Genomic DNA, 18,468 nt, shown 5'->3' with positions numbered 1-18,468 from the left:
ACTCTGAATGTTCTTGTAAGGTCATTGTACTAAAAACAATATGTGTCTGTAACTTTAAGGAAAGACCAGACAGAAAAGTAATGGGAGAGAGAAGGGGAATGGGATACGACAGACTTTTTTATGGTCCAAGCATGAGAATTTCAGCTATTCAGTTTTTAAAGCGCTGCCCATTCCATATAGAATAGAATAGAATAGAATAGAAGCATTAGCATCTAACCTTTACTTTGAGCCCATGTGTATCTTATTGGTGCACTCCTGGCCACTGGCAGCAGCTCTCCTCTTTCTATTACTGGCTTCCTGTTATCTAGAATTGAATCCTTAATGGGACGAATATGCTTCGGCAAGGCTTTGTAGAACCAGGCTCCAGAACGTTTCCACACCTTTGAAGAGCAGGGAAAGGAAAACAAATAAGCACAGCTCAGTATAGAGTAATTTAAAGCAGGTGCTTAAAGACATGGCGTTGTGCCAAAACATTACTGTCTGTTCAGCTATTTAGCATGCTGTCAAACCCTGGAGTTTTCTTCTTTTTTTTTTTTGGTTTGATTTGACATACATTTATTCTTTCATTTGTTCATTCATTCTCATTGGTATATTAACATATCGACTTCCAGGAACACTAGGTAACTTCGATGTGTTGCTATCAACCTTTCCTGAGGATGGTACTCCCCTAGTTATACTTCATTTATTTCATTTCAACATCCACCTAGATAAACCTCATGCTGCAGACTTCCACATTCTGCTTACTTCTTTTGATCTGAAACGAGTGTCAACTAAGGCTACTCACAAATCAGGCAACCAACTGGACTTTATTTACACATGACACTGCTCCACTGATCATGTGCTGGTTACACACCTTGCACACCTCGGATCACTTCCTACTCGCCCTTAACCTCAACATGATTCCTGACACAACACATACCCATCCACATGTCATTTTTCGACGTAACCTAAGCTCACTCTCACCCTGCCGGCTTTCTGCTATGGTTTCATCTTCGCTTCCTCCCCCTAAACAGTCATCATCTCTTGATGCTAACAGTGCTACTGATACTTTCTGCTTCACTCTGACGTCGTTTAGACACTTTCTGCCCCTTATCTTCCAGGCCAGCCCGTACCACCCCTTCTGCCCCTTGGCTATCTGATGTTCTCCGCGAACATCGTTCTAAGCTCAGGGTTGCAGGAAGGGTATGATGCAAATCACAAAATTCTACAGACCTTAATTTATTTCGATCACTCCTCTCTAACTTCTCTGCTAATGTCTCCACTGCTAAAAGGACATACTATCACAACAAAATTAACAATTCGCCTAACTCTCACATGCTCTTTAAAACATTTTCCTCCCTCCTTTGCCCTCCTCCTCCCCCTACTTCATCAACAGCTGACGACTTTGCCACATTCTTCATTAATAAAATTACAAACCTCAGCACAATTCTCCATACCACAAACTGTCAAACACATCTTGCCAACAAACATACACTCGTTCACATCCTTCTCTCCACTCTCTGAGGCAGAAGTTTCTAAACTCATCCTTTCCAGTCATCCTACTTGTCCGCTTGATCCTATTCCATCTCATCTCCTTCAAGCCATTTCTCCTGCAGTTGTACTTACACTCCAGGGCTCCAGACTCATTCTTCCCACTGGTCGCTCTTTTGCAAATAACTTTCTCAGTTGGTCGCACGAGCACAGATTTGTTCGAATTATTTTTATTTTTTTTGTGCTACAACCTGGGATTAATCAATGCATGCTGATGAACTTTTATCATAGTTTATAGTTATATGGAAACGAAGGTTAACATCGAACCCGTTCTTTTTCATCAGTAGCATTATTTATGATTTGAATTTTGTGAATGGGAGTTCCTCTTTTGCTGTGATATAAGCCAGGCTTCAGGTGCTTTCACTTTCGAATTTGTAATCTTGTTGTCACGTTTTACAAGAAAAGATAATTGTCTGTTTTGCTTACATACTCCTACATACCTTTCACTTTTTAAGACTAAAACAAAAGATGGATTCATTGTTATTCTTAATTAAAAAGCACAACAACAATAAAATGGTAGGATACAATGACAAACTAGCTTACAAAATGTTTATTAACAAAAACGAATAAGATGAGGCATGGCATACACCACATGCTGTATTATATACAGACTAATAAATTACATAACATTTAACAAACACTGAGGAATCAAATAAAAAAACAAAACAATAAAACAGAGCCTCCATAGCACAACATGAGGTAAACTGCAAAGATAAAAAGCTTTTCAAAAGAAAAACAAGAAAAGCAAAATTAAACATGCTGTCGGTGACAATGCTTGCATGTTTTTTCCCCCCCACAAGAATATTGACATGTTCGCCTTCTCTGGTTTAAGAAGTGGTCTTTTACTTTAGCTTGGAAACCATCCATCGTTTCCCTCAATATTTGTGTCGCTTTTGCAGCATACACCTTCGCGCTCCTGCTGACGCACGTATAAACCAGGCTCTACTCTCTGCAGGTCAAACGAGTAGCGCAGTTTCGTTATGCTTTCAGTTTAGTTTCGCTTGCCATTTGATGTTTCTCATATGCAACAGAAATGGCAGGGCTTAGGAGTTGAACAATGCGGTGATCACGCTAGTGCAACTGCACACAAAATTTAGTCAGGCAGAAAAAAAAAAAAAATGGTCGCAGTCTGGAGCCCTGCACTCACTCACATCGTTAACACATCCCTTCACACTGGAGTTTTTCCCTCAGCATTTAAACAGGCTCTCATAACCCCACTTCTTAAGAAACCCACTCGTAGGCAAGGCAAGGCAAGTTTATTTATATAGCACATTTCATACACAGATTCCAAATCTTACTTATCTTGCTGTATCTGTCTGCTGCTTTTAACACGGTTAACCACCAGATCCTCCTGTCAACCCTACTGGGAAAGGGCATCTCAAGAACCGCTCTCCAGTGGATTGAGTCTTATCTCTCAAATAGGTCCTTCAAGGTTCTTGGAGAAGTGAGGTATCCAAGTCGCAACATCTAGCTACTGGGGTGCCTCGGGGCTCAGTTCTTTGACCACTTCTCTTCTCTGTCTACATGGCATCGTCATTCAGAAACATGGCTTTTCATATCACTGCTATGCTGATGACACTCAACTCTACCTCTCATTCCATCCTGATTATCCGACGATAGCTGCTCGCATCTCAGCAAGTCTAACATACATTTCTTGCTGGATGAAGGACCATCACCTTCAACTCAACCTGGCTAAGACAGAACTGCTTGTAGTTTCAGCAAACCCATCACTTCATCACAATTTTACCTTCCGCTACAATTAATCCAAAATGCCACTGCAAGATTAATCTTAATCGCCAGCCCGATGTCCCGGGGCTATTGCGTTTTCCAGTCGGGCTACCAAAATGTACCACTGCCCTGCCTGACGGGCTACCTTAAAATACAGGGCTTCTGCAGGTCCTTAAAACTCTCAATTTAGTTGTATAAAATTTAAGGCCATAAAAAGGTTTAAATACGTTAAATTGTATAAGAAAAATCTTAATTCCAATTTCAAGAGGTCTTGCAGTTGGTGACGGAAAGACAAGAATCGCGATACAGCTGGATTAAACTTCAAAAGGCAATGATGTCATTGAATAAATGAGCGCTGCACATTTCAAACTCAAAACACGGCGCACATGTTTTTATGTGAATGTGTCTCTGAAGGGATTCGTCTGTCTTCAGAAACGTGTCGTTGGCATTTTCATTTCATCTTGCCATAATGCCTTTTAAAGCAGCGTATATGAGCGCAGTGCTGCTTTGTGTACAGCTGTTAACGTACCGAATAAGCCGCTATTTGCTCCTAAAGCACCACCTCGTGGCAGAAAGTGAATCTGCATTTACAGTTTGCCTATCTTATGTTCAGATCAATGAGAATATCGAAAAATCTAAACAAGACAGTAATATTTGTTTTAAATTAATATAATAAAATGTTTGACTTGTCCCTTTTCATAAAAATGGTTTAAAAGCTGAAATGTCAGTTTTTTTGTGTGTGTAAAAACTTCGTCAATTTATGGCTTAAAATGTTACCATAGACATTGTCCAACCCCACTCATACAGTGTTCATTTTACTTGTGCAGCTCTCAAAAGGGTTCATAAATTGCCTTAAATTGATTTTTAAAAATTCAGCAGAGACCTTGTAAATAGTGAAATAAAATTATTTTATTGGTATTTGTTGATATTTGTGCATTGAAAATGTTTTTGATTGACATTTAGACTTAACTGATTTTCTATATTTTAAAAAAATTGTCTTTTTTTTATTTGGGCTAGTTAAATTAATTTTCGGGCTACCAAAATCTGAAGAGTACCTGCCCGAAGTGCTACCATGGATTTTGAAATTTTACGAGCCCTGCATTAATGTTTGCCTACAAAACCACCACTGGCTATGCAACAGTTTACCTAAATTCAGTATTTCAGATCTATGTGTTCTCTAGAAGCTTGCGTTCTGCAAGTGAACAACACATTATTGTACCATCCCAAAGAGGCACAAAATCACTTTCACAGACATTTTCATTAACTGTTCCCTCCTGGTGGAATGACCTGTCCAACTCAATCCGAGCACCTGAGTCCTTAGCCATCTTCAAGAAACGGCTAAAACACATCTCTTCCATATTTATATGACCCTCTAACTCTAGCACTCTCTTTTCTAATTCTACTTTATCTATCTGTCTTCTTTGTATCTATCTGACCTTCTAACACTATCCTTCTATTTTTCTATTCCATCTACTTGTTTTCTTTAAAAAAAGCTTACTTTTTTCTATTCTACTTGTTTTCTTTCATTAAAAAAAACTTGCTACATGTACTGCGTTAGGCTAACCGAGATTTGAGGACATGGCAACACTGCAAGACAGCACTCTCTAAAGCAGCCTCCCGAGCATAAACAAAACACAGTACGTCTATCAGTGATAGTTTAGTTAAAATCGTTGGACAAAAAGAGTCTTTAGCCAAAAAATGCCACATAAACGGCTACATTTTTATTCACTATGGTTACAAATGCGGGAGTGACTTCTGTTCCGTACACACATGGAACTATATCATAGGCTACTGAGCTGGGGACTACTTTCAGGCGCTGTGTAATATCATTGCGCCTGCTGCACCCACGGTAAGGCAGCAAAGTTGCTTGATTATTACGCCAGAATGAAAGTATAGTTCCTAGCCAAATCAGCCTAGAAAATCACAACTTTCATTTTCCGTCAGTCTTAGTATACGATGTAACTGCATGTAATTGATGTAATTGACTGATGTAATTGACTCTTCTGTAACAGAAGAGTCAATCTTTAAACAGGAAAATTATCGAAACTCTTTGGTTCTGATTCAATGATCTATGCTAAGCTACGCTAAAAGTGCTACCGCCAGACCCGGAGATCGGCTGAATGGATTCAAAAATGGTAAAACTCAACTGTTTAACTCTTGGGGAGTTATAAAAATGAGCCTATTTCCAAAAAAAAGTGGAGTGTTCCTTTAAGTGGATGTCTCAGAATGCTGACTGTTTCTATAGCAACCGGGACTTCTTAGAGCATCTGCAGTGACATGATGACTTTACCGATTAGCGATTGGCTCTGTTGAACGAAGCACCACCTTCTGAATAAGAGAGCGGCCGTATTGAGCATTGCCTTTTTCAACATTCAAAACTATACGAGTGACATGTCTTGGGTATTCTATATTCTTTGACTTGACCTGAAGAATGACAGATGCAGGTAATCCCTCACACACACACACACACACACACACACACACACACACACACAGACGATCGCTCTCTCTGTCTGTTTAGTGCAAGTCTATGGAACTTAAATCACAATGGTGCACAGTCTTAAAGACATAAAAAAAGAGCCAGGTGGGGTACAAATATTGGCCTACTCTCTTCACTCTAGTTAGGATCATTAACTTATTGAATATTCAATACACATGCATTTAGTGAAAAACAAGGAGGGCATAGCCTCATGAAAAAAACTGAATATTGCGGTTGTTTGCCATACTCTGCGTTTGGCTTGTCATTATAACGATATTACAATATTGCGGTTATTGCAAAAGCCCTATTAGCAACTACTGAAACATTGGTCAAAAGAAACAACATCTTTCACCATCTTGCCAATTCCATTTGCTTTGGAGGTCTACTCAATATGGCCAAAAATAGTTGTGTACATAATATCCGTGCTCATTTCAAACCACAGAACCCAACAGAGAAGCAACAGCAACATCCAGCCATTCACCGAAACCGGGCCATGACTTTCAAGGCAGTGGCACGTAATCACATAACACACATCAAAAATGTCAAACAATCCTTTCAAAACATATTACCCCATGAAACAAACACCGTAATGCTCTAGAGGTGTTCTGAGCACACTACACTCTGGTGCCAGTCACTGCCATGGTGATATAACAGCGAGAGACTGTTGCTCGGCAGGCCAGGCCCCACTGTAGCCACGAAGACAATTAAGAAGTGATGGACAGCAGGCTCTGAAATGTCAGCTGCTGCTGGAGTCTTGGCAGAGACCATTTCCCAACTGCACCTGATCACAACCACTGACCAGACAAAATAATGCAGATCTAGCTTGCAGGGTCAATCAATCTCATAACAATAAATGGCATTCCTTAATTTTGCATCTTATTTTCTTTGCGTGTTTGATCCACACATCAAAATCTTTGCACATGCAATAGTTGAAGAAGCTTTTGTGTTTAGTGCAGAAGACAAAAGCATGCAGGAAGCAACCATTCCCATTTCTGCTACCCAGCAAGAAGAGAAAGTGCATTTTAAACTACTAGTTCATTCACAGCAAAACAATTACTTGCACAATCATGAATAAAGGTAGTGAAGAGTCATTTTCCCAGAACTGAGTTTTATCAGTAGGAGATAACGTGTAATTTAGAAAAATTATCCACTTTGAAAATGTAATGGGTGAATGCCATGAAAACCAGACTGGAAAGTCCGTTTTTGCCTTTGTTTTTATAGTAGCCTACACGTTACTATCAATGTGTAGTCTGATTCTAAATGGGTAAAAGATGCATTGATGTACTTGGCAATAACACAATATAAAAAGAGGTAGATGTAAATTGTACTGAACAAGGAAAATTCTCCTTTAAAAGGTCCCATGGTATGAAAATTTCACTTTGAGGTTTTTTTCATTTAATTTAATTTCATTGTTTATTTATAAAGCACATTTAAACACAACCCAAGGTTGACCAAAGTGCTGCACAGATCAGTAAGCTCAAATAAAAAGCAGGATCTATAACAATTTATAAGACAGCATACATGAGATTTGAGTAATACATTAAAAACCCACAGTCAGAAGATGTGTTTTAAGTTTAGATTTGAAAGAGGAGAGTGATGATGCCATTCGGATTGATACCGGGAGACTATTCCAGAGTTTAGGGCCCGCTATCGCAAAAGCACGGTCTCCACAATGTTTTAACCTCGATCGACGAACAGAAAGCACTTCAAGGTTGCCGGATCTAAGTGCCCTGGACAGATTATGACAACGTAAAAGATCTGATAAATAAGTTGGAGCGAGGCCAATGCAATTTTTAATGCTTTAAAAACAAAAACTAAAATTTTAAATTATATTCTCTGTTTGACTGGTAGCCAGTGCAGAGAAGTTAAAATGGGAGAAATTCAATAGAATTTGTGACTACCAGTCAGCAGCCTGGCTGCAGCCTTTTGAACCATTTGAAGGCGTCTAATCGAAGATTGGTTGGCTCCATAATAGAGTTATTGCAGTAGTCAAGGCGTGAAGTAATAAATGCATGGATAACTATTTCAAAATTCTTTAGAGAAAGAAAAGGTTAAACTTTTGTGAGACATCGTAAATGATAAAAACATGACTTAACAACAGAATTAATCTGTTTATCAAACTTGAGACCAGAATCAAACAACACACCTAGATTTTTCACACATGGGGAGACATAAGAACTTAAGTCGCCAAGGTCAAGGTCACCTAAATCATAGAAATCACTTGGACCAAACAGTACTATTTCGGTTTTAGTCTCATTTAGGGCCAGAAAATTTTGTGTAAGCCATAATTTCACTTCCTGTAAACAGGCCAGCAGGACCTCTATGGAGCTTGAATCATTATGCTTAAAGGGCAGGTACAATTGGGTGTCATCAGCGTATAAGTGGAAAGGTACGCCATATTTTAAAAAGATGGGGCCCAATGGCAGCAGGTATAAAGAGAACAATGTTGGAGCAAGAATAGATCCCTGCGGAACACCACAGGAGAGATGTGCTGCTGAGGAAGTGTGTTTTCCAATGCATACAGAAAACTTCCTGTTATTTAAAAAGGACTGAAACCATTTTAAAACTGTGTCCTGCATGCCTACAAGATTTTCCAGTCGGGAAATAAGAATTGTATGTTTTTTAACATTAATAGGAGTTCCCCTAGCCTGACTATGGTCCCCCAGTGGCTAGAAATGGCGATAGGTGTAAACCGAGCCCTGGGTATCCTGCTTCGCCTTTGAGAAAATGAAAGCTCTAATGGCCCAATCTGGAATCTTCCCCTTATGTCGTCATACGGGGAAAAGTTACCTCCCCTTTCTCTGCTTTGCCCGCCCATGAGAAAATGAGCTACGACCGTGCGAGGTGAGGGCAATATTTTTTTTTTCCTCGAGAGACATTATGGCTTGCAAACGAGCGAAGCATTGTTTTTTGGCACTTCAGATCTGTTCTACTCTATAAACTGTCACATACTGTAATACAACTGAATGCCCAATAAAGCTGTTCACATTTACATATTTTCTGTTTTCATTCATAAAACAAGTATAAAGACTAAACATGACCAATTAATAATACATGTTAACCCTGAATCACTCACACTTTACTCCTTAAATCCTGATTTATAAATCGCAACATCGTCTGATAAAATCAATATACATCTAACTTACACTAAAAAGCGACTATATGCAGTGGTTTTGGCTATATTACTGTTTTGCGTCTGAGTAATAAACTATGCGCATATTAACAGACAAATTATGTTCATATTTAAAAGTCCAAACAGTCAGTAAGCGACAAGTGCTTGGAAACGCTGTTTTGTAAATGATTTATTGATGAGTCTGCTGCTTTAAGGCAAACTGAAAGCGCTGCTTCTCTGCAGCTTGCTGCTCAGAACAGACGCCGAGAGAGGCGACACTGCGCCAGGAGAGAGACCTCGCGGGGCAGTACTGGAGACATCTTCCAACCGAATCATAGCTAAGGTTTTTTTTTTTTATTAGTTTTTTTTTTAATAAAGTCGCTAGGTTTGTTAGTATGTACCCGTTATGGGAAAAATTACTAAATATTGTGCTAAAGTCGCGCTCGTGTGTGTGAGACGCGTGAGCTGATGGCAGCGGGCGGTGGATATCGTTGCGATCCGCCCAGGTAAAGTCTATGTGTGGGAAACACTGACCGTATCCAGACACAATATTTTAAAATAACCATTCGGAGACGTCCTGCTGTAGCTGCTGAGTTGCAACTTCTTCATCCGGTGCTTCGCCATCCGGATCAGATTCTGGGTCAAACTGAAAAGCTTGAAGGACTGCGTGTCCACGAGCCACTGCAATACATCCACTGTCAACATTAGCGCATGGTACCGTGGCCGCAAGCTGGTTAAGGCCACACACCCACCCTCCACCTTGCCCCGCCTCTCTCCTCCTCATTAGCATTTAAAGCTACAGACACAGAAATGGATCGTCCTAAGGAAAGCTCATTGTGGGACTGGCTTATAGTGGCTGAAATTCTGCACTAAGGCTGAATTTCGGGAACAAGACTTCAGATACAGTACTAGGGACCACTTAGGCCTATATAAAAGCATCCAAAAAACAGCATGTCATGGGACCTTTAATACTAAAGTAGTACAATTCTCCTATGGCAGTGGTTCTCAAAGTGTGGTACGCAAGCTTTCTCTAATGGTACGCAGAGGAATCTCAGAATTAAATATAAATTAGGGTGCGTGTCCACCAAACCGCGTCCCCCATGCGATTAATCTAAAAAAAAAATAATTACGCGTTAATATTTTTTATGCAAATTAATCGTTTGATAAATTTGACCAACTTCTTGCCATCATCGCAGCACGGAAGGTAATCATTGCCTGCGTCCCAATGTGCACACTATCCATCCTAAACTATATGTGATATTAGTAATTTTCAGTACTATTTAGGGCAGATAGGGTGTATAGTATACACATTGGGACGCAGGGATTGATTATGAGGCGCCGGGCTAGATGAAAGTGAAGACGAAGAGAGAGAGCGAGTGTGTCCGAGAGAGAGAGAGATGGAGAGAGAGACCGAGTGTGTCCGAGAGAGAGAGAGAGAGCGACAGTGCACGAGAGATATGTATACTCATATTTGATAAAGGTACAGCAAACCGGTGTTGCCAGGGTCGCGGTTTTCCCGCACAATTGGGCTATTTTGAAAATACAGTCGCAGGAAAAATTACAGAGCCGTGGGTTGCGTTTTTCTGGGCTACTTTTCTAATGTACCGCGGCCCCCCAAAGTGTACATGGGATCGCAAAAGGAAGTTATTACAAACACTCGATGGTGGTTTAAAGTGAGTTTTGAGTAAAAGTGTACTATTAATCTCATCAATTGTCTTATGAAGCATGAAGCTAATGTTAGCTCTAATGCACCTGCAGAACAAGTCCAATTCATCTTCATAATGCATTTTATCATAATACTTCATGTAAGGTCTCAAGAAAATGTTTTGTTGTATTTATTTAGAAATACTTTTGATAATAGTTGGGTAAATGCATACTGGGATTGAAGCGATGTGGCTTGGTAAACGTTTTATTGCCAGTATAAAGGCTGATAACGGCTGAAAAAAAAAAAAAAAAAGAATAATAAGGATTATGTCTCATACCTGGCCGAGATGTGAAAGGTTCTGTTTCCTTAAACTAGTTTGTCATGCATTTCTTTATTTCAACACATTTACAGGTAAATCCTAGTATTTTAAATTTGCAATTAATCATGATTAATCACAGTCCAGGACTGTGATTAACGCGATTAAATTTTTTAATCGATTGACAGCACTAGTTACAACATATTAAAATGTATGAATTTACACTTAAATGTTACGAATTAAGTTTTAAATTATTGATATTAATTTATTTATACACAAAGTAATCAATTACATTTATTTCTACAAAACAAATGTATAAACTATGGACTCTATGGGAGTATTAAAAAAAAATACATTTTATTATTTATTTTTATTATTATTATTAGCTTGGGAGAGGATCTATTTTAGCAGGCAAATGGTAGATGGAGGAGTTTTCAGAAAACAAATATTTTTTTGAGTTTGGTGTCACTACAGGCATGAATGATGATGAAATAAGCATCATTTATAAATAAAAAAAATCTAAAATTTTTAAAAAATAATAAAAAATAAAGCACCACCTGTATCTAATGCATCTCTGTCACTTAAACTATCACACTTAAGACACATAATTGGGTGATCTGCACATCCTATTCCCTGAACTGGGGGGAGAGAACTGTGATAAGAGACCATTTGGGAGATGTGGATGTGTTATTTCAATGTCAGTGAGGAGTAGGGATGATAAAATATGGAGGTAACCATGTATCTGTGTATAGTGCATAAATATCTAGAGACTCATTATCTCCAGGCATGTACCATAGGGAATAAATCTTTCTTCTTCCACAAACACACACAGAGCATTCCATCATACCAAATGCAAATTCATGAACACACACAAAGGGAGAGACATAAACATCATTTGCCACATTTTTCATTGCACCTTAAAAATCTTTTACAGCTGGGAAGGGAACCAGATTAAATCCATCCATACATCCACTCCTTCACTTAATTAAAAACATATACAGTATGTAAATGGATAGCTCCCAAGTTATGGGTTCACAGACAGCAAAAGAAAAAAAAACGCAGCTAACCACATAAATGTTACTTAGTTAGGACAGAAAAAGTCTTCTCCAATTTTTTCATCTTTTCTAGTGGGTATATATGGCATATCTGAGGGATTAAATAAATAAAATTAATGAAAATTAATTTCAAATGAATTAAAATTAATTTTTTTCCCCTCAATAAATTAAAGGCTATGCAAACTAAGCCTTTTTGCATGATATGTGGAGAATTCTATCACCCTAACTTTATGCCCCCCAAAAATATCAATAACAAAATTATTTTTAGTTTAAAAATTAATAGCATGCTCATTATAGAAAATGCATATTCAAGTTGTTATATGTATGAATTGGACTTTTATGTATTATTAAATGAATTAATAGATACATACAAATAGTAAAGTAGTAAAGGACAAACCCTTAGCAAAACATGTTTACAATAAATGGCTGTTGCTGACCTGATGTGACAAAACAAATTACATTGTGATGGGAAACAGATGGGCTTTTATGAGACAATATATCACAATGTTTTGGTCAAATGACTGTGCAACATTCATTAATGTCCATGGCTATACAAGGGAAGCAAATTTCCCTTGTCATACAACTCAATAAATTATGGTTCAGAGCTGGACCAGATCCTATTGGCTAGAATGAAGTTTAGGGTGTGGTCAGTGATACCAACCCACACTGTAACTCTGCTTTTCATTTCAGTACCACTGCATCAGAGTTCAGGGGTATTAATTGACTGAACATCTCATGACGCACCAGATAAACATACTTTTGTCTTTAGCAATTACAGCAAGCATCACAATCCTCATCACACAAGCTAGCAATTTACTATTTTTTTTCCTACATCTGACAAATTTAGGATATGATGAGCGAATAGCAAATTGCCCTGAACAATTTCCTCTTGGAATTTTAATTAGTCTTGTGATAACATCGCTAATTTGAATGGGGAGACAGCGTTTCATGAAATTAGTTTTTGTGGTTAGTGGGCATGCAACCATTGGTGACCAAAAGCACCGTTTGAGCCCTGTACCCCGGGACAACTCAGCCAGAACTTCATTAGGCCACCCAGGACCAGGAAGTGTCACGTGGACAAAGGCTTGTGCTGCAGAGATTTGGTGGTTGTAAATGTCAAATCAAAGCTGGGCCAGGTGTATTTGACCCAAACCTTGAAATGACATCATTATTTCATCATGTCATTCCAAGCCTCCAAGTCTTTTCTTCTGTGGAACACAAAAGATGCATTAATAATAACTGTTTTTGGTCATTCCATTTCATATAATGAAAGTGAATGGAGACTGGGGCTTTTTAAAGGGTTACTTTAGCCAAAAATGTAAATTCTGTCAATCACTCGTCACATCATTCCAAACTCATAAATCTTTTATTCACCTAAGAAACACAAATAAAGATATTTTTAAAGAGCCCTGAGAGATTTCTGTCCCTCCAATCACTAAAAGTCCATTCCACCAAAACTTTCAAGCTTAAAAAAAATTCATAAATATCTCGTTAAATAATCCATATGAATCAAGCAGTTTAATCAAAGTCTTCTGAAGGACGAAATCATTTTATGATAAACAGATTTAATTTAGGGTTTCATTTACAAACTTCAACACATGAAAAGAAACTTCACTGGTTCTTGCTCATATGCGTGCGCTTGACATGTAAGAACTAACCTGAAAACATGTTGTTACAATTTAAAAAACGCTTTACTATTTTAATATATTTTACATTAGAATTTATTCTAATGATGACAAAGCTGAATTTTCAGCATCCATTATGTCTTCAGTCTCTCATGATCCTTCAGAAATCATTCTAATATGCTGATTTGCTCTTCAAGAAACATTTCTTACTATTAAGGTTAAAAACAGTTGTGTTGCTCATTATTTTGGTGGGAATTGTGATACTTTACAGGATTCTTAGATCAAAAGAAAGCTCAAAAGAACAATATTTTATAACATTATACATTTTTTAATGTCACTTTTGATTAATTCAATGCATCCTTGCTGAATGTAAGTTTTTTTTTTTTCTCAGAAGTCTTGGAATAAGCACTATGGAGCAATTTTATGATACTTCTATGATAGTGTTTTTGCCAGCACAGACCTCTTTCATGGAAAAGAGTGGCCAGGACATTCTTCTGAAATGCTTATTTTTGTGTGGCTTAAGCATACTATAAGCAAGAAAGCAATGCAGATTTTTAAAACGACATGAGAGCTTAATAGAATGTCAATAAATATTAATAGTTTTTTTTTCAGATTTGAGTGAACAATTCCAAAATGAATACATTTTACTATTCTTCCTCTAACAGAGATTTAGTATCCTAGAGGAATAAACCAGCTCTGTGCCTGAGCTTTGATTATCTGAGCTACAGCATAACAGGAAGCATATAAAAAATAAAAGTGTGACACTGTTTATGCCTCAGGCCCGGCTCTTCTGGGTCCACATCATAAGGTGTAAGTGCCTAGGATAGGAAGACATGCTCAAGCGTTAGCCAGCTGATAACACATTCTGCTGCGACCACCGCTTGACTAACAGCTGCATCCTTAAGCCTTTTGTTAGTTCAGAGTTTTACCAGAAATATAGTTAACAAGGAGTTTCCAAAAGGTCAAACAAATTCTCATACAGTTCAGCTCTCTGAAAATACAGTTCAGATAGAGTCACTTCTCATTATAATCGCTGAAATAGGTTTTTGATATACATTGTTCAGCAGTGTAATTTGGAGCAATTAATAATTTAATCAAATTCTTTTATAGTTAAATAATCACTTTGTTTAATGAATAACAATGTTAATTTTTCACATTCAGTGTGAAGTTTTGATTTTAAACAAACAGAAAAGTCTGAAAACAGCCCATTCTGAAATAAAATTATGGAGACAAGTCTGTGAATAATGTGTATTAGTCATGAGCATGGCATTATTGGGTTATTTCTGTAATATCAGGTTAGATCCCATGCAGATCATGAATGAAGGTAATTACTGAATTAATGATTCATAAGACTCCATTACAACACAGCAAGATAGAGAGTAATTCTGCTACCTGTCAAATGGCCACAATACGTACGATTACAGACACCGTGGTGTCAATGCACAATGTTTCTTCTGAATACTTTCAATATGACAAGCTTTGAGATTACCATATTTCTTAGCTTGACTGGTTGATTAAAAGTCAATTGCCACTGTGTTGATCTTACTCAAAAAAGACACCTATATGAGACGATATAAAGCAAATGGAGCAAAGCCAAACAACATGAACAACTGTGTTTACAAAATTAACACTTACCAACTGCAGAGTAAAAATAATACAATCCATAAAATCCATTCATAATTTATATTTATTAGGAACTTCAAAAAAACAGTATGTGGATTAAATAAATCTAAAAATATGTTGCCAGACCTTCAAGGTTCTTCAATCTGAAAATGCTCTAAAAGCTGCATCAACACAAAATATTTACCTCTAATGACATGACCATCATGTTTATTCTACATACCGTATGTGAAAAAACTCTATGACTGAACATGATTCGATCATGACCAGTGGTTGCACATGACTGAATCACGTTATTTAGACATGTCTAATTTTTAGCTGAATTTTCTCCAATAACTTCAGTTAAACTGATGTAAAAGATTTTTTTTTCATTGTGTGACCATGATTACCTCAAATGAAAACCATAAGTTATAACAGCATGCTAACAAGCTAAATATAAGTTCTCTTTGCACATATTATGTTGGCAGATGGTACTGATTACATTCCTCGCTCACCCATTGGAGTTGCTCTTTTTTTCTTCTTTTTTATTGAAGCAACTTGAATTTATGTTAGCATGTCCTCAAAGCATATGCTTGACACTTCAACAATTGGTAACTCACTCAAAAACCCCAACATAATAGAAAGTCTTTCAAAACACCTACATAACAGAACATTAAAGTATTAACTCCCTATTTTTAACTTAACTCTTAACTTTTACATTTTAACTCCCTATTCTCCCCATTTTATTATCTATTATAACACTAATGCATATAACAACACTATTTCAACAGCTATCTATGCAAAAATAAAAATAAGATGAAAACAGTTGTACTGCATAATGTTTTTTCTGGAAATCAATTTCTCTTTTCTTTTTATTTGATGAATAGAAAGTTCCAAAGAGCATTAGCTTTCTTTAAAAAAAATGTTTTAGTTTTTAGAAATATTTTTACTTTTTTAATCAATTTAAATTGTAACCCGAGGAATAATATCATTACTTTTTCCCCAAAAAAACTGACCCTAAATCTTTAAACAATAGTGCTAAATTAGTATAACAATTCCATACATACAATGCAAGAGACAACATTGTCCCCACATGCCAATGGCCATAAATCTGAGAAAATATACTGGCTACTGAGAGGTAGAACAGAAAGTTCATGTGTATTTGTGCATTTGGCAGATGCTTTAATCCAAAGTGACTTGCACTGCATTCCAGGTACTGTAAACATTTTAACAGTTCCCTGGTAATTGATGTTGCTAGCACATTGCTTCACAGCTCTACTCTTTCGAGCAAGAGTGACATATCTGAACCCTAATTTTGAACCTTACAAATTAAAAACAGTTTGCCCTGCATTTGATGCTACACACCCAGGGCATTGACTCTAGTACAACCCAATACTTCTGCAGAGACTGTAAAAATAAAGTGAACTCAAATCTGACAAATCTGCTCAGCACTTCTCCAACTGTCAGCCCCTTTTCCCTCTGGCACTGACTAATCAAATCAACTAAACTATTTGTTTCATTGGCATGAAGGATCCAGCCTCTGGGCAGTCTTTGTTCCCTGGAGATCTGAACAGATCAATCCAATCCCACACTCAGTATAGATTTAGACGGCAGGATATTTCAGGGCCTATCCTATCCATTACGCAGCATGCCTGTTAATTTGCATGAGAGCTTTCTGCACTTGGCAGCATTATGACTCTAACCGAAGTGATATTTCTCATCATACAGGACCTCTTGCCAAGCAGAATTATTGGCTTTGGATCATATTGGTTGCAATTTGCGCTCCATTTCAGCACACTATATTATCGCAAGTTTAGAGCGGACATTGAGGATATCTGAGAAAAGCAGCTCCTTCTGGCAAAGTAAAGAAAATGTGAAGTATTTAATGTAGAGCACAGTTGAATTTATATCTGAAGGCCTGGCAAAGACGGAGAAACTGTCAACAGTTTCTATAAAGACATAAATGTGCAAGTGTTTCGGCAAACTTATTTCTTTGAATTAGGCCAAACAAACATTTTCCCATGACACACTGACTGGTTTGAATGTGTTCTGTGAAACGGTGATAAGTGTTGTGGCACAGTTATCGTTTTGCTTTTAACTTTATTATAGTACATCTAGATTCACCAGGGGCTGTCATACTCTGAAACAGGTTTGTGACGGTGAGGAAATTTTCCCACTGGTAATCGACGTGTGCCGGTATCACCATGGGGTGGGGGGCGGTGGGTGGTGGGTTTAGTCAAAGTCCCTTTAAGGCAAGTCATGTCACTCGGTGGCCATCTTTGAAATGCCTCTTGGGCATGCAAGTGCAGCTCCTATCTCTTTGAATGGGGAAACATAAAATTCTCTAAAACGCTTCAAGCGTACGATTAAATTTCATATTTGAAAACACCAATGAAATCTGACAACAACTGTATCATAAATGTTGTTTCTGTTGCTCAAATAGCGTTATAAAATTCTTATTTATCGGGCATGACCAGCCAGTGCGCATGCACGGTCCCAGGCGCATGTCTCAGAACGCTGACTGTTTCTGTAGCAACTGGGACTTCTAACGGCAGCTGCAGTGACACGTTGACTTTACCGATTAGGGATTGGCTCTTTTGCTCGGAAGGCAAAAGAGCCAATACTGAGCGTTGCATTTTTCCACATTCAAAACTATACGAGTGACACGTCTTGGGTATTCTACAGTCTTTGGTATAGTTTAAGTTTTCCCTCTTTTTCTCACTTTCCTTTGCTTTTAAATAGCTTGTAAAAGTGTTGTGTGCGTTTTTTCACTTTCAAATTATCAGCAATTCAGCGTCAATTACAAAATACAATGTCAAACTCACTTGGCCTATACATCACAGAACTTTTATGAAAGATACTAATAAAAATACAACATGCTATACCTAATATAAAATAACAAATAATTTACAAAGTTTAAATGTGTACAGGCAAGGCTACAAAACTGAAAATTAGCAAACACTGATTTCTAACAGAATTTCTAACAGAACTAAATGAAGAAAAAAAAAAAAAAATCAAAAATCAAAACGACGGTGGGGGCGGTACCACAGTGGGCAAGTGACATAACCAGTGTTGCGGCTTAACACCAGTAACATGTGTTGCGGTCAACACCGACTATCGCAGCAACCCTACTCTGAAAATGGTGAAAAACACCATTAAAAATTGAACATATGACTCATATACTATACTACACATCTTCTGAAACAATACTTAAGTGTCCAATCTTGGCACCTTTTAGGGTGATTGAAAATTTGAAATGTGTGCATCTATTAGCAGCTACAGTACAATCAAATGAAAGACACCAGCATGTGTGCACAATACCAAACCATTTATTGTTCACAATCAAAATCAAGTCACACGTAACTGTTTGATAAAATGA

The 18,468-nt window shown here is 37.6% G+C and overlaps 1 protein-coding gene across 3 annotated transcripts in view; it reads right to left on the bottom strand.

Annotated features, from left to right (window-relative positions):
* LOC306871406 (double C2-like domain-containing protein beta) overlaps nucleotides 1-18,468 on the bottom strand; it is a 301,845-nt gene that overhangs the window by 245,126 nt on the left and 38,251 nt on the right. For all 3 annotated transcript variants that reach the window (XM_079419309.1, XM_079419310.1, XM_079419311.1), the window contains exon 6: nucleotides 218-380. In XM_079419309.1, the coding sequence (XP_079275435.1) occupies nucleotides 218-380 (163 nt within the window). The remainder of the gene's footprint in view (nucleotides 1-217; nucleotides 381-18,468) is intronic.

Source organism: Barbus barbus (assembly GCF_936440315.1).
Source record: "Barbus barbus genome assembly, chromosome: 6".
NCBI lineage: Eukaryota > Metazoa > Chordata > Actinopteri > Cypriniformes > Cyprinidae > Barbus > Barbus barbus.
Note: the sequence above shows the minus strand (reverse complement) of the source record. Positions and strands in the feature narration are given on the sequence as shown.